This window comes from Pristiophorus japonicus, chromosome 19, assembly GCF_044704955.1.
Source record: "Pristiophorus japonicus isolate sPriJap1 chromosome 19, sPriJap1.hap1, whole genome shotgun sequence".
NCBI lineage: Eukaryota > Metazoa > Chordata > Chondrichthyes > Pristiophoridae > Pristiophorus > Pristiophorus japonicus.
Genome location: NC_091995.1, coordinates 98741637 through 98759859, shown reverse-complemented (window position 1 = coordinate 98759859; position 18223 = coordinate 98741637). Strand labels below are relative to the sequence as shown.

General features: G+C 52.9%; 1 protein-coding gene across 1 annotated transcript in view; it reads left to right on the top strand.

Annotated features, from left to right (window-relative positions):
• Positions 1-1684: 1684 nt before the first annotated feature.
• LOC139230097 (chromobox protein homolog 7-like) overlaps positions 1685-18223 on the top strand; it is a 19437-nt gene continuing 2898 nt past the window's right edge. The window contains exons 1-4 of the mRNA XM_070861912.1: positions 1685-1776; positions 7977-8020; positions 12143-12208; positions 17566-17632. Coding sequence (XP_070718013.1) covers positions 1708-1776; positions 7977-8020; positions 12143-12208; positions 17566-17632 — 246 coding nt within the window. The 5' untranslated portion in view covers positions 1685-1707. The remainder of the gene's footprint in view (positions 1777-7976; positions 8021-12142; positions 12209-17565; positions 17633-18223) is intronic.

Genomic DNA, 18223 nt, shown 5'->3' with positions numbered 1-18223 from the left:
TCGCTCCAACCCTCTTCTCAATCTTCCTCACCGCCATGCTCCACTCACAATCAACAAGCTCCCCGCTGGAGTGGAACTAAACTACAGAACCAGTGGGAACCTGTTCAACCTTCATCAACTCCAGACCAGGTCCAAGATCACCCCAACCTCTGTCATCGAACTACAGTACGCGGACGACGCCTGCGTCTGTGCACATACAGAGGCTGAACTCCAGGACCTAGTCGACGTATTCACTGAGGCGTACGAAAGCATAGGCCTTCCGCTAAACATCCGTAAGCCAAAGGTCCCCCACCAGCCTGTCCTCGCCACACAGCACTGCCCCCCCAGTCATCAAGATCCACGGCGTGGCCCTGGACACCGTGGACCATTTCCCATACCTCGGGAGCCGCTTATCAACAAAGGCAGACATTGACGACAAGATCCAAGTCTCCAGTGCCTTCGGCCGCCTGAGAAATAGAGTGTTTGAAGACCAGGCCCTCAAATCTGCCACCAAGCTCATGGTCTACTGGGCTGTAGTAATCCCCGCCCTCCTGTATGGCTCAGAGACATGGACCATGTACAGTAGACACCTCAAGTCGCTGGAGAAATACCACCAACGATGTCTCCGCAAGATCCTACAAATCCCCCGGGAGGACAGACGCACCAACATCAGCGTCCTCGACCAGGCCAACATCCCCAGCATCGAAGCACTGACCACACTTGATCAGCTCCGCTGGGCGGGCCACATTGTCCACATGCCAGACACGAGACTCCCAAAGCAAGCGCTTTACTCGGAACTCCTTCATGGCAAATGAGCCAAAGGTGGGCAGAGGAAACGTAACAAGGGCACCCTCAAAGCCTCCCTGATAAAGTGCAGCATCCCCACTGACACCTGGGAGTCCCCGGCCAAAGACCGCCCTAAGTGGAGAAAGTCTTTCCGGGAGGGCGCTGAGCACCTCGAGTCTCGTCGCCGAGAGCATGCAGAAACCGAGCGCAGGCAGCGGAAGGAGCGTGCGGCAAACCAGTCCCACCCTCCCCTTCCCTCAACCACTGTCTGTCCCACCTGTGACAGGCTCTCGTATTGGACTGTTCAATCACCTGAGAACTCATGTTTAGAGTGGAAGCAAGTCTTCCTCGATTCCGAGGGACTGCCTATGATGATGATAACACTCCCAAAGTTCTTCATTGGCTGTAAAGCACTTTTAGACGTCCGGTGGTCGTGAAAGGCGCTATATAAATGTAAATCTTTCTTTTTTCTTTCTCTAGTTCAATCACATCGTTCCTTTAATGTGGTGACCAGAACTGCAAGTAGTGGTCTTGCTGTGGCCAAAGTACTGTTTTAATTCGTGCAGTATTTTTTTGATTGCTTGTGCATGTTATTTGTGCAATATTGTGCATGGTGCATGTGCAATATTATGCATGGTATTTGTGCAAAATTGTGCATTGTGCATGTGTAATATTGTGAATTGTGCATGTGTAATATTGTGCATGGTATTTGTGCAATATTGTGCATTCCTCTGTGTTTGAATGCAAGTTGGGGTTGCAGTGACCTGTCACTTTAACTTTGTGTGTGTGTGTGTGCACGGTCACTTTGCAAGTTGCGTGCAGACGTCGGTCGGGGCGGGGGGTGCGCGCATTGGTATGCGCGTGCACAAGGGCCCGGGGATGCGCGTGCACGCGCGGGTGAAAATGTTGCGCAGGAAGAAAGCTGCTGGTTAGCCCGGCTGTATGGAGCTGTCAGCAATCGGGGAGCAAGTGTTCGCGGTGGAGAATATCAGAAAGAAGCGCATCAGGAAGGTAATCCGTCAGCAAATGCAAATGGCACGTGGGTGCAAGAACTTTAATGCACCGCAGGCAATTAAAAAAAATTATAATAATCAACAAACATTGCATTTTATATAATAACAAGAATACCTAACCAGCAGCTGTTAGATTCACCTCCGGAAGAGATGAGGGAGGAAAAGGGGGGGGGAATGTTTGCATTAACATTTTTAATAATTAAATAACAATTAATGCAAAGGGAAATCAATAATGCAAAAAAAAATCTAGGTGTTGCTCAGGGGCCGGCTGCAAAAGAGGAGGGTTTTATATATTTTTTGCAATTTTTACAAAAAATGCAACGGTGCAAAGTGTCAAGAATATTTGATAATTTTTCAGGGATGAGGGTGCAAATGTTGCAAGGGGAGGCAAGTAAAGTGCTGAGAGTTGAGGCATGCTCAGTGAGTGAAGGGGTCTGCAACTTGTTTACTATTGGGGGGTGCGGGGTCCAGTTCTTGCTGGGGGTTGATTGTACAGTCAGTTATTAACAAGATTAATTCATCAATGAATTGTTTCACGCAGGGAGGCACCAGTGGTAATTATTATGCAAGCAACAGTCAGCAACAAAACTAATTTTGGAAAGCCCCAGCAAAAGATAAATGATTGAACAATTAATATCATAATAAGTGCACCACTTGGGTTGGTTGGAGTACAGGGGGGCAAGGAAACCAAATGCAAAATCTGGGACAGGGTGAGATGACTGCTCCTCATCTTATCGTGCTGGACGGAATTGTATGTTCCAGCAATCTGGAATCTCAGAAGTAATGATATTTACAATCCCAGCAGCCTCAGTACAGGAGGAGGCTGTTCGGCCCATTGTACCTCACTGCACCCAGCCCCTCAAACCCCATTTCCGTGCCCTTACAGTGTTAGATGGGCAGAGAGTCCGTTCAGATCGGCCGAGGGTGTCAGGAGAGGGAGTGATTCCTGCTGCAGACTGCTGACTGGTGCTGGGAAGGTACGTGGGCAGGGCAGGACCCGGAGCAGCTATAATGCCCCCCCCGGTCGAATGGCCCGATGGTGGTGCTCCGTGTCCAGTTCCTCGTGCAGAGAATGGGGACTTGTGCAGGGAGCCAGTGCAGGTTTGGGGCTGTACTCGTAGAATATCTCGGTGGCACAGGAGGAGGCCATTCGGCCCATCGTGTCCGCGCCGGCCCACAAAGAGCTATCTGGCCTAATCCCACTTTCCAGCTCTCGGTCCGTAGCCCTGTAGGTTACGGCACTTCAGGTGCACATCCAGGTACTTTTTAAATGTGGTGAGGGTTTCTGCCTCTACCACCCTTTCAGGCAGTGAGTTCCAGACCACCACCACCCTCTGGGTGAAGACATTGCCCCTCAAATCCTCTCTAAACCTCCCACCAATTACTTATGCCCCCTTGTTGTTGACCCCTCTGCAAAGGGAAACAGGGCCTTCCTATCCACTCTATCCACGCCCCTCATCATTTTATACACCTCAATAAGGTCTCCCCTCAGCCTCTTCTGTTCCAAAGAAAACAAACCCAGCCTATCCAATCTTTCTTGATGGCTAAAATTCTCTGGAAAGACTGCCTTTAGAGAGGAAGGGAGGGGAACTAATTAAATTAACCTCCCCACCCCGCTCCACAAAGCAGTTGTGTTGAGAAACATAGAACGGTTTAATGCAGCTATTCAACCAGGAGAGCCGGTGGGATTGCTCAGCTTGTTAACCGGATCAGTGGATTGGTCAAACCCAAGGGGGTCCCCAGGGACCCCGGAGAGGGGCAGGGCTCTGCCAACATTGGATAGACCCGAGAGAGAGGCCTGAAGGGCAGGGGACAGCGAGCACAGGGACGCCCGGTATATGAGCTCCTCCGTTAGTGGCCCGGCCGTCCGGCCATGCTCCTGCGTGGCCCCCATGGTCGACTAGCCTGCCCGGCCCACAGGTGAGTAAGGAGGGTCGGATCCTCCCGGGGAGGCGGGAGAGCTTCCAGCGGTTTCTGATGGGTCGCCCCCGTGGCGAGAGGGGGAAAGAGTCAGAAATCCCATCCCACTCTGTCCCACTCTCCCATCTCTCCCATCCCACTCTGTCCCACTCTCCCATCTCTCCCATCCCACTCTGTCCCACTCTCCCATCTCTCCCATCCCACTCTGTCCCACTCTCCCATCTCTCCCATCCCACTCTGTCCCACTCTCCCATCTCTCCCATCCCACTCTGTCCCACTCTCCCATCTCTCCCATCCCACTCTGTCCCACTCTCCCATCTCTCCCATCCCACTCTGTCCCACTCTCCCATCTCTCCCATCCCACTCTGTCCCACTCTCCCATCTCTCCCATCCCACTCTGTCCCACTCTCCCATCTCTCCCATCCCACTCTGTCCCACTCTCCCATCTCTCCCATCCCACTCTGTCCCACTCTCCCATCTCTCCCTCCTCCAGCGGCCCGGGTACTTGCTCAGTTTTCCCAACTTCTACTGTTTACTGCATCACCTGACGGGTTATTTACCTGCCGAGAGCTTCACACCCATCTACACAGCCTCTAATATAGAGTAGGTGTGACGGAGGGGGCTTCACTCTGTATCTAACCCCCTGTACCTGCCCTGGGAGTGTTTGATGGGACAGTGTAGAGGGAGCTTTACTCTGTATCTAACCCCCTGTACCTGCCCTGGGAGTGTTTGATGGGACAGTGTAGAGGGAGCTTTACTCTGTATCTAACCCCCTGTACCTGCCCTGGGAGTGTTTGATGGGACAGTGTAGAGGGAGTTTTACTCTGTATCTAACCCCCTGTACCTACCCTGGGAGTGTTTGATGGGACAGTGTAGAGGGAGCTTTACTCTGTATCTAACCCCGTGCTGTACCTGCTCTGGGAGTGTTTGATGGGACAGTGTAGAGGGAGCTTTACTCTGTATCTAACCCCCTGTACCTGCCCTGGGAGTGTTTGATGGGACAGTGTAGAGGGAGCAGAAAAGCGATAATGATGGGGGAATAAAGCTAATGTACTGTTGATACCAGTGGAGTTGAAGCCAGTGGCCAGCGTGTGCAGTAGTGGCGGGGACGTGTGAGATTGTAGGTGACAGTCACAGAGCAAAGGATGTCCCTGGCGAGTGACTGTGTGGTGTGGGTCACTGTGTGCACCGGTCAGGGAGTAGACAGTGTCTGTGCCTCTGGCTGTTCTGACTGATAAATCCAATTTCTAGTTCCTTGCCTCTCTTCCCTTGGGTGCGAGATGATAAACAGTGCAGCGGCTGTTGACTTAGTGCAGGAGGGGTTAATCAACTCATCCGCTGCTGAAGCCCTCATCCATGCCTTTGTTACCTCCAGACTTGACTATTCCAACGTACTCCTGGCCGGCCTCCCACATTCTATCCTACATAAACTAGAGGTGATCCAAAACTCGGCTACCCGTGTCCTAACTCGCACCGAGTCCCGCTCACCCATCACCCCCTGTGCTCGCTGCCCCGTGTCCTAACTCGCACCGAGTCCCGCTCACCCATCACCCCCTGTGCTCACTGCCCCGTGTCCTAACTCGAACCGAGTCCCACTCATCCATCACCCCCTGTGCTCACTGCCCCGTGTCCTAACTCGAACCAAGTCCCGCTCACCCATCACCCCCTGTGCTCACTGCCCCGTGTCCTAACTCACACCGAGTCCCGCTCACCCATCACCCCCTGTGCTCACTGCCCCGTGTCCTAACTCGCACCGAGTCCCGCTCACCCATCACCCCCTGTGCTCACTGCCCCGTGTCCTAACTCGAACCGAGTCCCACTCATCCATCACCCCCTGTGCTCACTGCCCCGTGTCCTAACTCGAACCGAGTCCCACTCACCCATCACCCCCTGTGCTCGCTGACCTCCACTGGCTCCCGGTTAAGCAATGTCTCGATTTCAAAATTCTCATCCTTGTTTACAAATCCCTCCATGGCCTCGCCCCTCCCTATCTCTGTAATCCCCTCCAGCCCCACAACCCCCCGAGATGTCTGCGCTCCTCTAATTCTGCCCTCCTGACCATCCCTGATTATAATCGCTCCACCATCGGTGGCCGTGCCTTCTGTTGCCTGAGCCCCAAGCTCTGGAACTCCCTCCCTGAACCTCTCCGTCTCTCTACCTCTCTATCCTCCTTCAAGACGCTCCTTAAAACCGACCTCTTTGTCCAAGCTTTCGGTCACGTGCGCTAATTTCTCCTTGTGCGACTTGGTGTCAAATCTTTATCTCTCGCCCCTCCTGTGAAGCGCCTTGGGACGTTTCACTACGTTAAAGGCGCTATATAAATACAAGTTGTTGTTGTTCATGAGATACTCATGACCGTGCGGGCGGTTCCCTGGGTACTGCCCGGCTACTTGGTTGTTCTTCACGTTGCCAGTCTAGACGGTTAGTGCGGGCGAGCTATTCGACTGTGGAGGCCGCAGCTGTCTCCAATACTGTCTACAACCTCGAGGTGTCAGCTGTGGCTCAGTGGGCAGCACTCTCTCTAACCTCAGAGCCAGAAGGCTGTGGGTTCCAGAGACTTGAGCACTAAATCTAGGCCGCCACTCCCGGTGCAGTGCTGAGGGAGCCCCGCACTGTCGGAGGTGCCGTTTTTCTGATGAGACGTTAAACCGAGGTCCGTCTGCTCTCTCAGGTGGATGTAAAAGATCCCATGGCACTATTTCGAAGAAGAGCAGGGGAGTTCTCCCCGGTGTCCTGGGGCCAATATTTATCCCTCAATCAACATCACTAAAACTGATTATCTGGTCATTGTCACATTGCTGTTTGTGGGAGCTTGCTGTGCGTAAATTGACTGCTGCGTTTCTCTCTACAATACAGCAGTGCCTTTTTAATCATTGCTCACAAGTACTCGCATCCACAGCAAGGTTTAGCCTTAAATGTGGCCTGGCCCTTTAAGACCACACCTGTGGGAACCCAGGTAATTGCGCCAGCTTGAATGCGAGGCGGGTTTGGTCAAGGTGTGACACCTTTGTAAACGAGCGGATTCCCACGGTGCTTTAGTTCCGAGAATGGCCTATCGTATAACGACAGCGACACAATGTATTATTCTGCTACTAAGCAGTGGGTGCATATCCCTTTAATAGCTGAGGTTCTTGTGCTGCTGATCTGGGTGTCCTGATTTAGGGATAATCCAATGAGCAGGAAGCAACAACAACAACAACTTGTATTTATATAGCGCCTTTAACGTAGTGAAACGTCCCAAGGTGCTTCACAGGAGTGTGATGAGATAAAAAAAAATTTGACATCGAGCCACATAAGATTGAAATTAGGGCAGGTGACCAAAAGCTTGGTCAAAGAGGTGGGTTTTAAGGAGTATCTTGAAGGAGGAGAGAGAGGTAGAGAAGCGGAGAGGTTTAGGGAGGGAGTTCCAGAGCTTGGGGCCCAGGCAACAGAAGGCACGGCCACCGATGGTGGAGCGATTATAATCAGGGATGGTCAGGAGGGCAGAATTAGAGGAGCGCAGACATCTCGGGGGGTTGTGGGGCTGGAGGAGATTACTGAGATAGTGAGGGGCGAGGGCCATGGAGGGATTTGTAAATAAGGATGGAGAATTTTGAAATTGACAAGGAGGCAGCAGTTTCCAAACATTCAGGCCAGGAAATTTGAGCGTGGTTTGCGCGCTGTGCAGTATTCCTGCTGTAATGTATTTGCTCCATGGGTTCTTTGCTGAAGAATCCATAGCAACACATTGCTATTAAGAACGAGTTGGTTTATTAGCAAAGGTTTAACAATCACACTACACATTACCGGTTCATCCACCGGGTCTCACAACCACCTGCCCCATCGTGGATCCCCCGAACCCAACTGGCTGGGGTTTTATTGAGTCTTGTGAACATCACGTGACTGGCTAAACCACTCAACAGCTCTACGACGCACAGGTGCCTGGGATACCCGTGCGGTATCGCGAAGGGGGAGAGGGAGGGGTGCGTGAGCGACGGGTGGGTGTGTACTGGTCACTGCTCCCTCGGCACGGCGCTCACCAGGTGACTGGGCTGACGCACACGCCACACAAGGTCTCGCTGTCTGACGAGGGTGGGTGCTGCGATCCGCTCGCGGCCACGGAAACCTCGGCTCGGCCCGCCGGAGACCGCTTCAGGCGGTGTGTGATGTCGTACCGCGTGCTCGCACCGCGCTCGAAGCCGCCCCCCCACCCCCCCAGCGGCCCCGGTCAGCGCGTGAGCTGATAATCTGTGCTGCGTCACCTTGACTGACCACACTGTGCTCTGTGTTTGTTTAAAGGGCCGAGTGGAATACCTGGTGAAGTGGAAAGGATGGCCCCCAAAGTAAGTGACCAATCCCTCAATCCCGTCCATAGTCGCCTCCTCCCCTCCCCTCCCCATCCTCCGCTGACCCATGACCTCGCTCCCAATGGCCGGGTTTCCCTGTCGTTTGCAAGTCTTGATTTTCCATTGCTGCAGTGGGGGAGGGGCCCTGGGGGGGAGGGGCCCTGGGGGGGAAGGGGCCCTGGGGGGGGAAGGGGCCCTGGGGGGGGAAGGGGCCCTTGGTGGGGGTTAGGGGCCCTGGGGGAGGAGGGGCCCTTGGTGGGGGGGAAGGGGCCCTGGGGGGGAGAAGGGGCCCTGGGGGGGGGAAGGGGCCCTGGGGGGGGAAGGGGCCCTGGGGGGGGGGGAAGGGGCCCTTGGTGGGGGAGGGGCCCTTGGTGGGGGGAAGGGGCCCTGGGGGGGGTAGGGGCCCTGGGGGGAGGAGGGGCCCTTGGTGGGGGAGAAGGGGCCCTGGGGGGGGAAGGGGCCCTGGGGGGGGAGGGGCCCTTGGTGGGGGGAAGGGCCCTGGGAGGGGTTGCCAACTTCGGGATCTCCAGGAATTGGAGATTCCTCTCCAGGAACACTGACCCCGGGGAGCAAAGTCGGTATTCTTCATTGTCTTTGGAACCCTTCTGTTTATTCATTATAAGAATATTGGCGATGGGTTGTTTCATGGACATTCAAGATGAATCCAATTGGCTGACAGAGAGCCCTGTTCTCTTTTCCACTTGGCTGCGGGGAGGTACTGCGCCCGGTGATTGACCAATGGCGGGTGTGTGTGGGCGGGGCTGTGATCATGTGATGGAACCTCCAGGAATTCGGCCAATCCGAGTGGGCACCCTCCTATGCCGGTGAGACTGTTGAGCCAGTTCTGGAAGTTTCCGGAAGCTTCCGACGGATGGTGAAGATCCAATTGCAAAATTTCTGCTCAGTTTGCCAGGATTATCGAAACCAAACATTGCTCGTGTAGTTCAGGGGCGATGCTGAGCAATGGGAGGGCAGGGGGGAGGGGCGGAGCTGGGATTGGGGAGGGGCGGAGCTGGGATTGGGGAGGGGCGGAGCTGTGGCTGGGGTGGGTGGAGCTGGGAATGGGGAGGGGCAGAGCTGTGATTGGGGGCAGAGCCGGGGCTGGGGGGGCGGAGCTGCGGATGGGGAGGGGCGGAGCTGTGATTGGGGGCGGGGCTGGGGTGGGTGGAGCTGGGAATGGGGAGGGGCAGAGCTGTGATTGGGGGCAGGGCTGGGGATGGGGGGACGGAGCTGGGGATGGGGAGGGGCAGAGCTGTGATTGGGGGCGGAGCTGTGATTGGTGGCGGGGCTGGGGGTGGGCGGAGTTGGGGCTGGGGGGGCAGGGCTGGGGATGGGCGGGGCTGGGGGGACGGAGCTGGGGCTGGGGACTGCTATACAAGGGTTTTGATCGAGTAGATCGGGAGAGACTGTTCCCAGGGGCAGGAGGCTGGGTGACCAGAGGGACACAGATTGATGATAATCGGCGATGGAACCAGAGGGGGAGAAGAGGAGAATGTGTTTACGCAGCGAGTTGTTGTGATCGGGATGTTGCCTGAAAGGGCGGTGGGAGCAGATTCAATAGTAACTTTCAAACCGGAATTGGGTAAATACTGGAAGGGGAAAAATGTGCCGGACAGTGGTGGAAAGAGCGGGGGGAGTGGGACTGATGGGATCGCTCTGTCACAGAGCCGGCACAGGCTCGATGGGCCCAATGGCCTCCTCCTGTGCTGTAAGATTCGATGACTGACCTGGTTTGAAGGCCGAAGACAGAGGTTCCTGCGAGCGACATGGTCCTCCAAAGCCACGTTGGCTGAATTCAAAATGGTTGGGAGGGGTCATGACCCCTCACTGACCAGTCGCTCAGAGAGCCGATAGTAAACTTCCGGATCGCTGAAGCTTGTTTCTGTTTAAACTCTCACTGCGTGACACGTATTGCACACGCGTGTGTGTTGAAGCGTCATCGTCAAGGCTACTGATTTACAACAACCTTCGACACTGCGACCTCTACCCCCTAGAAGGACAAGGGCAGCAGGCGCATGGGAACACCACCACCTCCACGTTCCCCTCCCAGTCACACACCATCCCGACTGGGAAATATATCGGCCGTTCCTTCATCGTCGCTGGGTCACAATCCTGGAACTCCCTCCCTAACAGCACTGTGGGAGCACCTTCACCACACGGGACTGCAGCGGTTCAAGAAGGCGGCTCACCACCACCTTCTCAAGGGGCAATTAGGGATGGGCAATAAATGCCGGCCTTGCCCACGATGCCCAGATCGCATGACTGAATACATTTTTTTTAATGTAGGAAATGCGGTAGCCAATTTGAACACAGCAAGATCCAAAGATTCTGTGTCTGTATGTATGATTAGTGTGTGTCTGTGTCCCCATGTCTGTCTCTCAGTCTCTGTTTCTGTATGTGTCCCTCTATGTGTCTGTCTCTGTGTATGTCTGTCTGTGTGTATGTCTCGCTGTCTGTGTGTGTGTGTCTGTGTATGTGTCTGTGTGTGTGTCTCTCTGTGTCTGTGTGTGTCTCTCTGTGTCTGTCTCTGTGTCTGTCTGTGTGTGTGTGTCTGTCTCTGTCTCTCTCTGTGTGTGTGTCTCTCTCTGTGTGTGTGTCTCTCTCTGTGTGTGTGTGTGTGTCTCTGTGTCTGTGTGTGTGTCTCTGTGTGTCTGTCTGTGTGTGTGTGTGTGTCTCTGTGTGTGTGTCTCTGTCTGTGTGTGTGTCTGTCTCTGTGTGTCTGTCTCTGTGTCTGTGTGTCTGGGTCTCTCTGTGTGTGTGTGTCTGGGTCTCTCTGTGTCTGTGCGTGTGAAGGAGCTGCTTGCCCTGATGCTGGAATTAATCACGTGATGTTATTCCTCTTGAGATTTATGGCGCTGTGCAGTATTCCTGCAGTACAGCGGGGGAGGGGAGGGGGTGGGCTGTGTCAGTGAGCGTGTGCGAGCGAGTGCATGTGAGTGAGTGAGTGAGTGACAATCCACGAGACAGCCTGCTGACTCCATTAACACATGGAGGACCTGTGTCTGTTACATGTGTTCAATGCTCCCCTGAATCAGGGGCTGACCCCATTTCACTCTCCATCATTGGGACGTCACGTCCAGAACCATGACCCTTAGAAAACAATGAAACATTCACAAATAATATTTCAGGTTCTGAGTCAGTCATGACCCATTGATCAGATTATTGGTGTGAGCCTGAAGACCTCTCCCTCTTGGTTCTGTGTTCTTTGCACTGGTACAACAAAACCGGACGGTTGTGGATTCAAGTCCCACTCTGCCTACTCCAGGCCGACACTCCCCGTGCAGTACTGAGGGAGTGCCGCACTGTCAGAGGGGCAGTACTGAGGGAGTGCCGCACTGTCAGAGGGGCAGTACTGAGGGAGTGTCGGAGGGGCAGTACTGAGGGAGCGCCGCACTGTCGGAGGGGCAGTACTGAGGGAGTGCCGCACTGTTGGAGGGGCAGTACTGAGGGAGTGCCGCACTGTCGGAGGGGCAGTACTGAGGGAGCGCCGCACTGTCGGAGGGGCAGTACTGAGGGAGCGCCGCACTGTCGGAGGGGCAGTACTGAGGGAGCGCCGCACTGTCGGAGGGGCAGTACTGAGGGAGAGTCGCACTGTCGGAGGGGCAGTACTGAGGGAGAGTCGCACTGTCGGAGGGGCAGTACTGAGGGAGCGCCGCACTGTCGGAGGGGCAGTACTGAGGGAGCGCCGCACTGTCGGAAGGCCCGACTTTCAGATGAGATGTTAAATAGAGGCCCCATCTGCCTTCTGAGGTGGACGTAAAAGATCCCATGGCCACTATTCGAAGAAGAGCAGGGGAATTTCAGTGGCTTGGCCAATATTTATCCCTCAACCAACATCACTAAAAACAGATTATCTGGTCATTATCACATTGCTGTGTGTGGGAGCTTGCTGTGCGCAAATTGGCTGCCGCGTTTCCCACATTACAACAGTGACTACACTCCAAAATGATTTAATTTGTTGTAAAGCGCTTTGTAACGTTCCGAGGTGTTGCAAGGCGCTGTAGAAATGCGCGTCTGTCTAACGTCATCCCGCAACCAACACCACACACACCAGGTGGTCCCAGTGACGGTCCCAGTGATGGATCTGCGGCACAAACACTGCCTTTGTTTCTGTTGCAGGTACAGCACGTGGGAGCCCGAGGATCACATTCTGGACCCACGCCTCGTCATGGCTTATGAGGAAAAGTAAGCCGAGATTTTTCTACAGATTGTCTTTGTTGATTAACCCACTGACTGTGTGTGCGAGAGTGTGTGCGTGTGCGAGAGTGTGTGCGTGTGCGAGAGTGTGTGCGTGTGCGAGAGTGTGTGCGTGTGCGAGAGTGTGTGCGTGTGCGAGAGTGTGTGCGTGTGCGAGAGTGTGTGCGTGTGCGAGAGTGTGTGCGTGTGCGAGAGTGTGTGCGTGTGCGAGAGTGTGTGCGTGCGCGCGTGAGTGTGTGCGTGCGCGCGTGAGAGTGTGTGCGTGCGCGCGAGAGTGTGTGCGTGCGCGCGAGAGTGTGTGCGTGCGCGCGAGAGTGTGTGCGTGTGCGCGAGAGTGTGTGCGCGTGTGCGAGAGTGTGCGTGCGTGTGCGAGAGTGTGCCTGCGCGCGAGAGTGTGCGTGTGCGAGAGTGTGTGCGTGCGCGCGCGAGAGTGTGCGTGCGAGAAAGTGTGTGCGTGCGCAAGAGAGTGTGTGCATGTGCGCGCGCGCGAGAGAGTGTGCGCGTGCGAGAGAGTGTGCGCGTGCGAGAGAGTGTGCGCGCGCGCGTGCGAGAGAGTGTGCGCGCGCGCGTGCGAGAGAGTGTGCGCGCGTGCGAGAGAGTGTGCGCGCGTGCGAGAGAGTGTGCGCGCGTGCGAGAGAGTGTGCGCGCGTGCGAGAGAGTGTGTGCGTGTGCGTGCGCGAGAGAGTGTGTGCGTGCGCGCGAGTGTGTGTGTGCGCGCGCGTGTTTTAGGGAGAGAGTGTGAGAGGGCATCGAGCGTATATCCCTCACGCTGTTTTACCGATGGGATGCCAGGGTATTGAGATTTGAGTTTGATCGTGTCGGACTCGTTACCTTCAGTTCTAAACCCACCATGTCAAATTGTGAAATTAGATTTTAAAAAGCCGTTTGTTTGTGACTGACATCAGACAAAATCACCAAGAAAAGCTGCTGAAGTGACGTAAACATCCAACTTGGATCTACACGGGACTCCTGCCCCGCACCGTGTAATGGGCTCGGGGTAACTAGGGATGGCCAACAATAACGGGAACAGCAGCCTGGTGCCGACATTACTGTACCAATAATCCAGAGGAAGCAAGTTCGAATCCTACCGTCAGGCAGTTGGAGAATTTAAATTCAGTTTTAAAAATCTAGAAATAAAAAGCTTGGATCAGGAAAAGTGACCAGGAACCTGCCGGAATGTCGGACATAGAAACATAGAAAATAGGTGCAGGAACAGACCATTCTGCCCTTCGAGCCTGCACCACCATTCAATAGGATCATGGCTGATCATTCCCTCAGTACCACTTTCCTGCTTTCTCTCCATACCCCTTGATCCCTTTAGCCGTAAGGGCCATATCTAACTCCCTCTTGAATATTTCTAACGAACTGGCCTCAACAACTCTCTGTGGTAGAGAATTCCACTAGTTAACAACTCTCTGAGTGAAGAAGTTTCTCCTCATCTCAGTCCTAAATGGCTTACCCCTTATCCTTAGACTGTGTCCCCTGGTTCTGGACTTCCCCAACATCGGGAACATTCTTCCCGCATCTAACCTGTCAGACTTTTATATGTTTCTATCAGATCCCCTCTCATTCTTCTAAATTCCAGTCAATATAAGACCAGTCGATCCAGTCTTTCTTCGAATGTCAGTCCTGCCATCCCAGGAATTAGTCTGGTGAACCTTCGCTGCACTCCCTCAATAGCAAGAATGTCCTTCCTCAGATTAGGAGACCAAAACTGAACACAATATTCCAGGTGAGGCCTCACCAAGGCCCTGTACAACTGCAGTAAGACCTCCCTGCTCCTATACTCAAATCCCCTAGCTATGAAGGCCAACATACCATTTGCCTCCTTCACCGCCTGCTGTACCTGCATACCAACTTTCAATGACTGATGTACCATGACACCCAGGTCTCGTTGCACCTCCCCTTTTCCTAATCTGTCACCATTCAGATAATATTCTGCCTTCCTGTTTTTGCCACCAAAGTGGATAACCTCACATTTATCCACATTATACTGCATCTGCCATGCATTTGCCCACTCACCTAATCTGTCCAAGTCACCCCAGCCTCTTAGCATCCTCCTCACAGCTCACACTGCCACCCAGCTTAGTGTCATCTGCAAACTTGGAGATATTACTCTCAATTCCTTCATCTAAATCATTAATGTATATTGTAAATAGCTGGGGTCCCAGCACTGAGCCCTACGGCACCCCACTAGTCACTGCCTGCCATTCTGAAAAGGACCCGTTTATTCCTACTCTTTGCTTTTTGTCTGCCAACCAGTTCTCTATCCACGTCAATATGTTACCCCCAGTACCATGTGTAATTTTGCACATTAATCTCTTGTGTGAGACCTTGTCAAAAGCCTTTTGAAAGTCCAAATACACCACATCCACTGGTTCTCCCCTGTCCACTTACTAGTTACATCCTCAAAAAATTCTAGAAGATTTGTCAAGCATGATTTCCCTTTCATAAATCCATGCTGACTTGGATCGATCCTGTCGCTGCTTTCCAAATGCGTTGCTATTACATCTTTAATAATTGATTCCAACATTTTCCCCAATACCGATGTCAGGCTAACTGGTCTATAATTCCCTGTTTTCGCTCTCCCTCTTTTAAAAAGTGGTGTTACATTGGCTACCCTCAATCCATAGGAACTGATCCAGAGTCTATAGAATGTTGAAAAATGACCACCAATGCATCCACTATTTCTAGGGCCACTTCCTTACGTACTCTGGGATGCAGACTATCAGGCCCTGGGGATTTATCGGCCTTCAATCCCATCAATTTCCCGAACACAATTTCCTGACTAATAAGGATTTCCTTCAGTTCCTCCTTCTCGCTAGACCCTCGGTCCCCTAGTATTTCCGGAAGGTAATTTGTGTCTTAGTGAAGACAGAACCAAAGTATTTATTCAATTGGTCTGCCATTTATTTGTTCCCCATTATAAATTCACCTGATTCTGACTGCAAAGGACCTACGTTGGTCTTCACTAATCGTTTTCTCTTCACATACCTATAGAAGGTTTTGCAGTCAGTTTTTATGGTCCCTACAAGCTCCTCTCATACTCTATTTTCCTCCACCTTTGTCCTCCTCTGTTGAATTCTAAATTTCTCCCAGTCCTCAGGTTTGCTGCTTTTTCTGGCCAATTTATATGCCTCTTCCTTGGATTTAACACTATCCCTAATTTCCCTTGTTAGCCACGGTTGAGCCACCTTCCCAGACAGGGATGTACAATTGTTGAAGTTCATCCATGTGATCTTTGAATGTTTGCCATTGCCTATCCACCGTCAACCCTTTAAGTATCATTCACCAGTCTATCCTAGCCAATTCACGTCTCATACCATTGAAGTTAACTTTCTTTAAGTTCAGGACCCTAGTCTCTGAATTAACTGTGTCACTCTCCATCTTAATAAAGAATTCTCCCATATTATGGTCACTCTTCCCCAAGGGGCACCGCACGACCAGATTGCTAATTAATCCTCTCTCATTACACAACATCCAGTCTAGGATGGCCTGCTCTCTAGTTGGTTCCTCGACATATTGGTCTAGAAAACCTACCCATATACACTCCAGGAAATCCTCCTCCACCGTATTGCTACCAGTTAGGTTAGCCCAATCTATATGTAGATTAAAGTCACCCATGATAACTGCTGTACCTTTTATTGCATGCATCCCTAATTTCCTGTTTGATGCCATCCTCAACCTCACTACTACTGTTTGGTGATCTGTACACAACTCCCACTAGCGTTTTCTGCCCTTTGGTGTTCCACAGCTCTACCCATACAGATTCCACATCATCCAAGCTAATGTCCTTCCTTACTATTGCATTAATCTCCTCTTTAACCAGCAATGCTACCCCACCTCCTTTTCCTTTCTGTCTATCCTTCCTGAATGTTGAATACCCCTGGATGTTGAGTTCCCAGCCCTGATCATCCTGGAGCCATGTCTCCGTAATCCCAATTACATCATATCCGTTAACAGCTATCTGAGCAGTTAATTCATTCACCTTATTACGAATGTTCCTCGCATTGAGACACAGAGCCTTCAGGCTTGTTTTTTTTAAACACACTTTGCCCTTTTAGAATTATGTTGTACTGCGGCCCTTTTTGATTTTTGCCTTTGATTTCTCTGCCCTCCACTTTTCCTTATCTCCTTTCTACCTTTTGCTTCTGCCCCAATTTTACTTCCATCTGACTCCCTGCATAAATTCCCATCCCCCCGCCATATTAGTTTAAACACTCCCCCCTAGGACATTGGTTCAGGTCCTTCGCAGGCACAGACCGTCCGGTTTGTACTGGTCCCACCTCCCCCAGAAGCGGTCCGACTCGCTGCTGCCCCCCTGTGTAGTCCCGCGCCGCTCCTTTCGCGATGCTGGCCCCTCCGGGTTCACGAGAGGTCCTTCGGGGCAGGAAACCTGCCCTCCTTACCCGGTCTGGGCCTATAGGCGACTCCAAACCCCACACTAAATGGTCCCCACACTTGTAGAAAGGATGTGAAGGTCCTTGCTAAGGTGCAGAGGGGATTTACCAGAAGGGGTCCTGGGATGAGGGATTTTAGCTACGAGGTTAGGTTGAAGAAGCTGGGGCTGTTCTTGAAGCAGGGGTGGTCGAGGGGAGATTTGATAGAGATGTACAAGGTAATGACGGGGTTGGATAAAGTAGACAGAGAAAGGCTGTTTCCATTAGCTGATGGTACAAGGATTAGGGGAATCAGATTTAAGGTTTTGGGCAAGAGATACAGGAGGATGTGAGGAAGAATTATTTTACGCAGCGAGTGGTAATGACCTGGAACTCGCTGCCAGGAGCAGTAGAAACGGAGACGATCGATGATTTTAAGAGGAAATTGGACAGTCACGTGAGGGAAATAAACCTGCACGGCTACGGGGATAGAGCGGGGGAATGGGACTGACTAGCTCTACAGAGCCGGCATGGACTCGATGGGCCGAATGGCCTCCTTGTGTGCAGTAATGACTCTCTCTGAAGTGGTCCAGTAAGACACTCGCTTGTATCAATCCTCTACCGGGACTGTCACCACATGGACTGCATCGGTTCAAGAAGAAGGTTCCAGCTTCTCGGGGTAACTGGGGACAGCCAATAAACGCTGGCTTTGCCTGGCATAACCACATCCCCCGAGAATTGATTTTTTTATAAAGAAATGGGATGCTGAAACTTAGAAGCCATTGTACTGGGCTCAGGAATTAACCGCTGGACTATTTACATCAGTTACAGGGGAGTCACACTAAAGCAACAGGCCCCAGATTCCCCGAGAGCCAGTAGGCCCGTTACTATGGTTACCTCTTCTCTCTCGTTCCCTCTGTTAAATTTGAACCACGTTTAACGCCTGGCTTATCCCCCCCCCGGCAGGGAGCAGAAGGACCGAGCGCTTGGATACAGGAAACGGGGCCCGAAACCCAAGCGATTTCTACTGCAGGTAAAGTTCGTCGTCCTGACGGTGAGGTGGGGGGGGAGTGGGGGGTTTGTCAGCCTGGTAAATGGGCAGGAGTCTGTCAGCTTGCACCGGAAAACCGAATGCCCGCTAGCTACCCCCCCTCTTCCCCCCCCCCCCCCGTCGGCTCAGTGGCAAAACGCAACTCCCACCTGGGTCCTGAGGCTCACAGGCCCATAAGGTCAAAGGTCGAATCCTTGGGGTTGCTGGTCATTGTGTCTTGGCCCCCCCCCAGGGCGGGGGGAGGGGGAAGGAATATTGGCGTGCGCAAGGCACATCATATCATCCTCACAGGCAGTCCCTCGACGCGAGGATGACTTGCTTCCACTCCAAAAAAGGGCTGAGTTCCCAGGTGTTTCAATGAAGGGCCTAATATTCCGGATCCCGAGCTACATCCTGAAGGGTGGAAGATGCCTGTGGGTGGATTTTTTTAACGTGGGGTGACCGTTGCACACCAGCCACCACACGGGGCTTGACAGAGCGAGGTCTTGGTCCAGGGGCAAGGGTTGACCAGGACGACTGGAGACCAGCTCTGCTGCACGGACCTAGTGCGCCCACATATCGCACAGTGTGGGC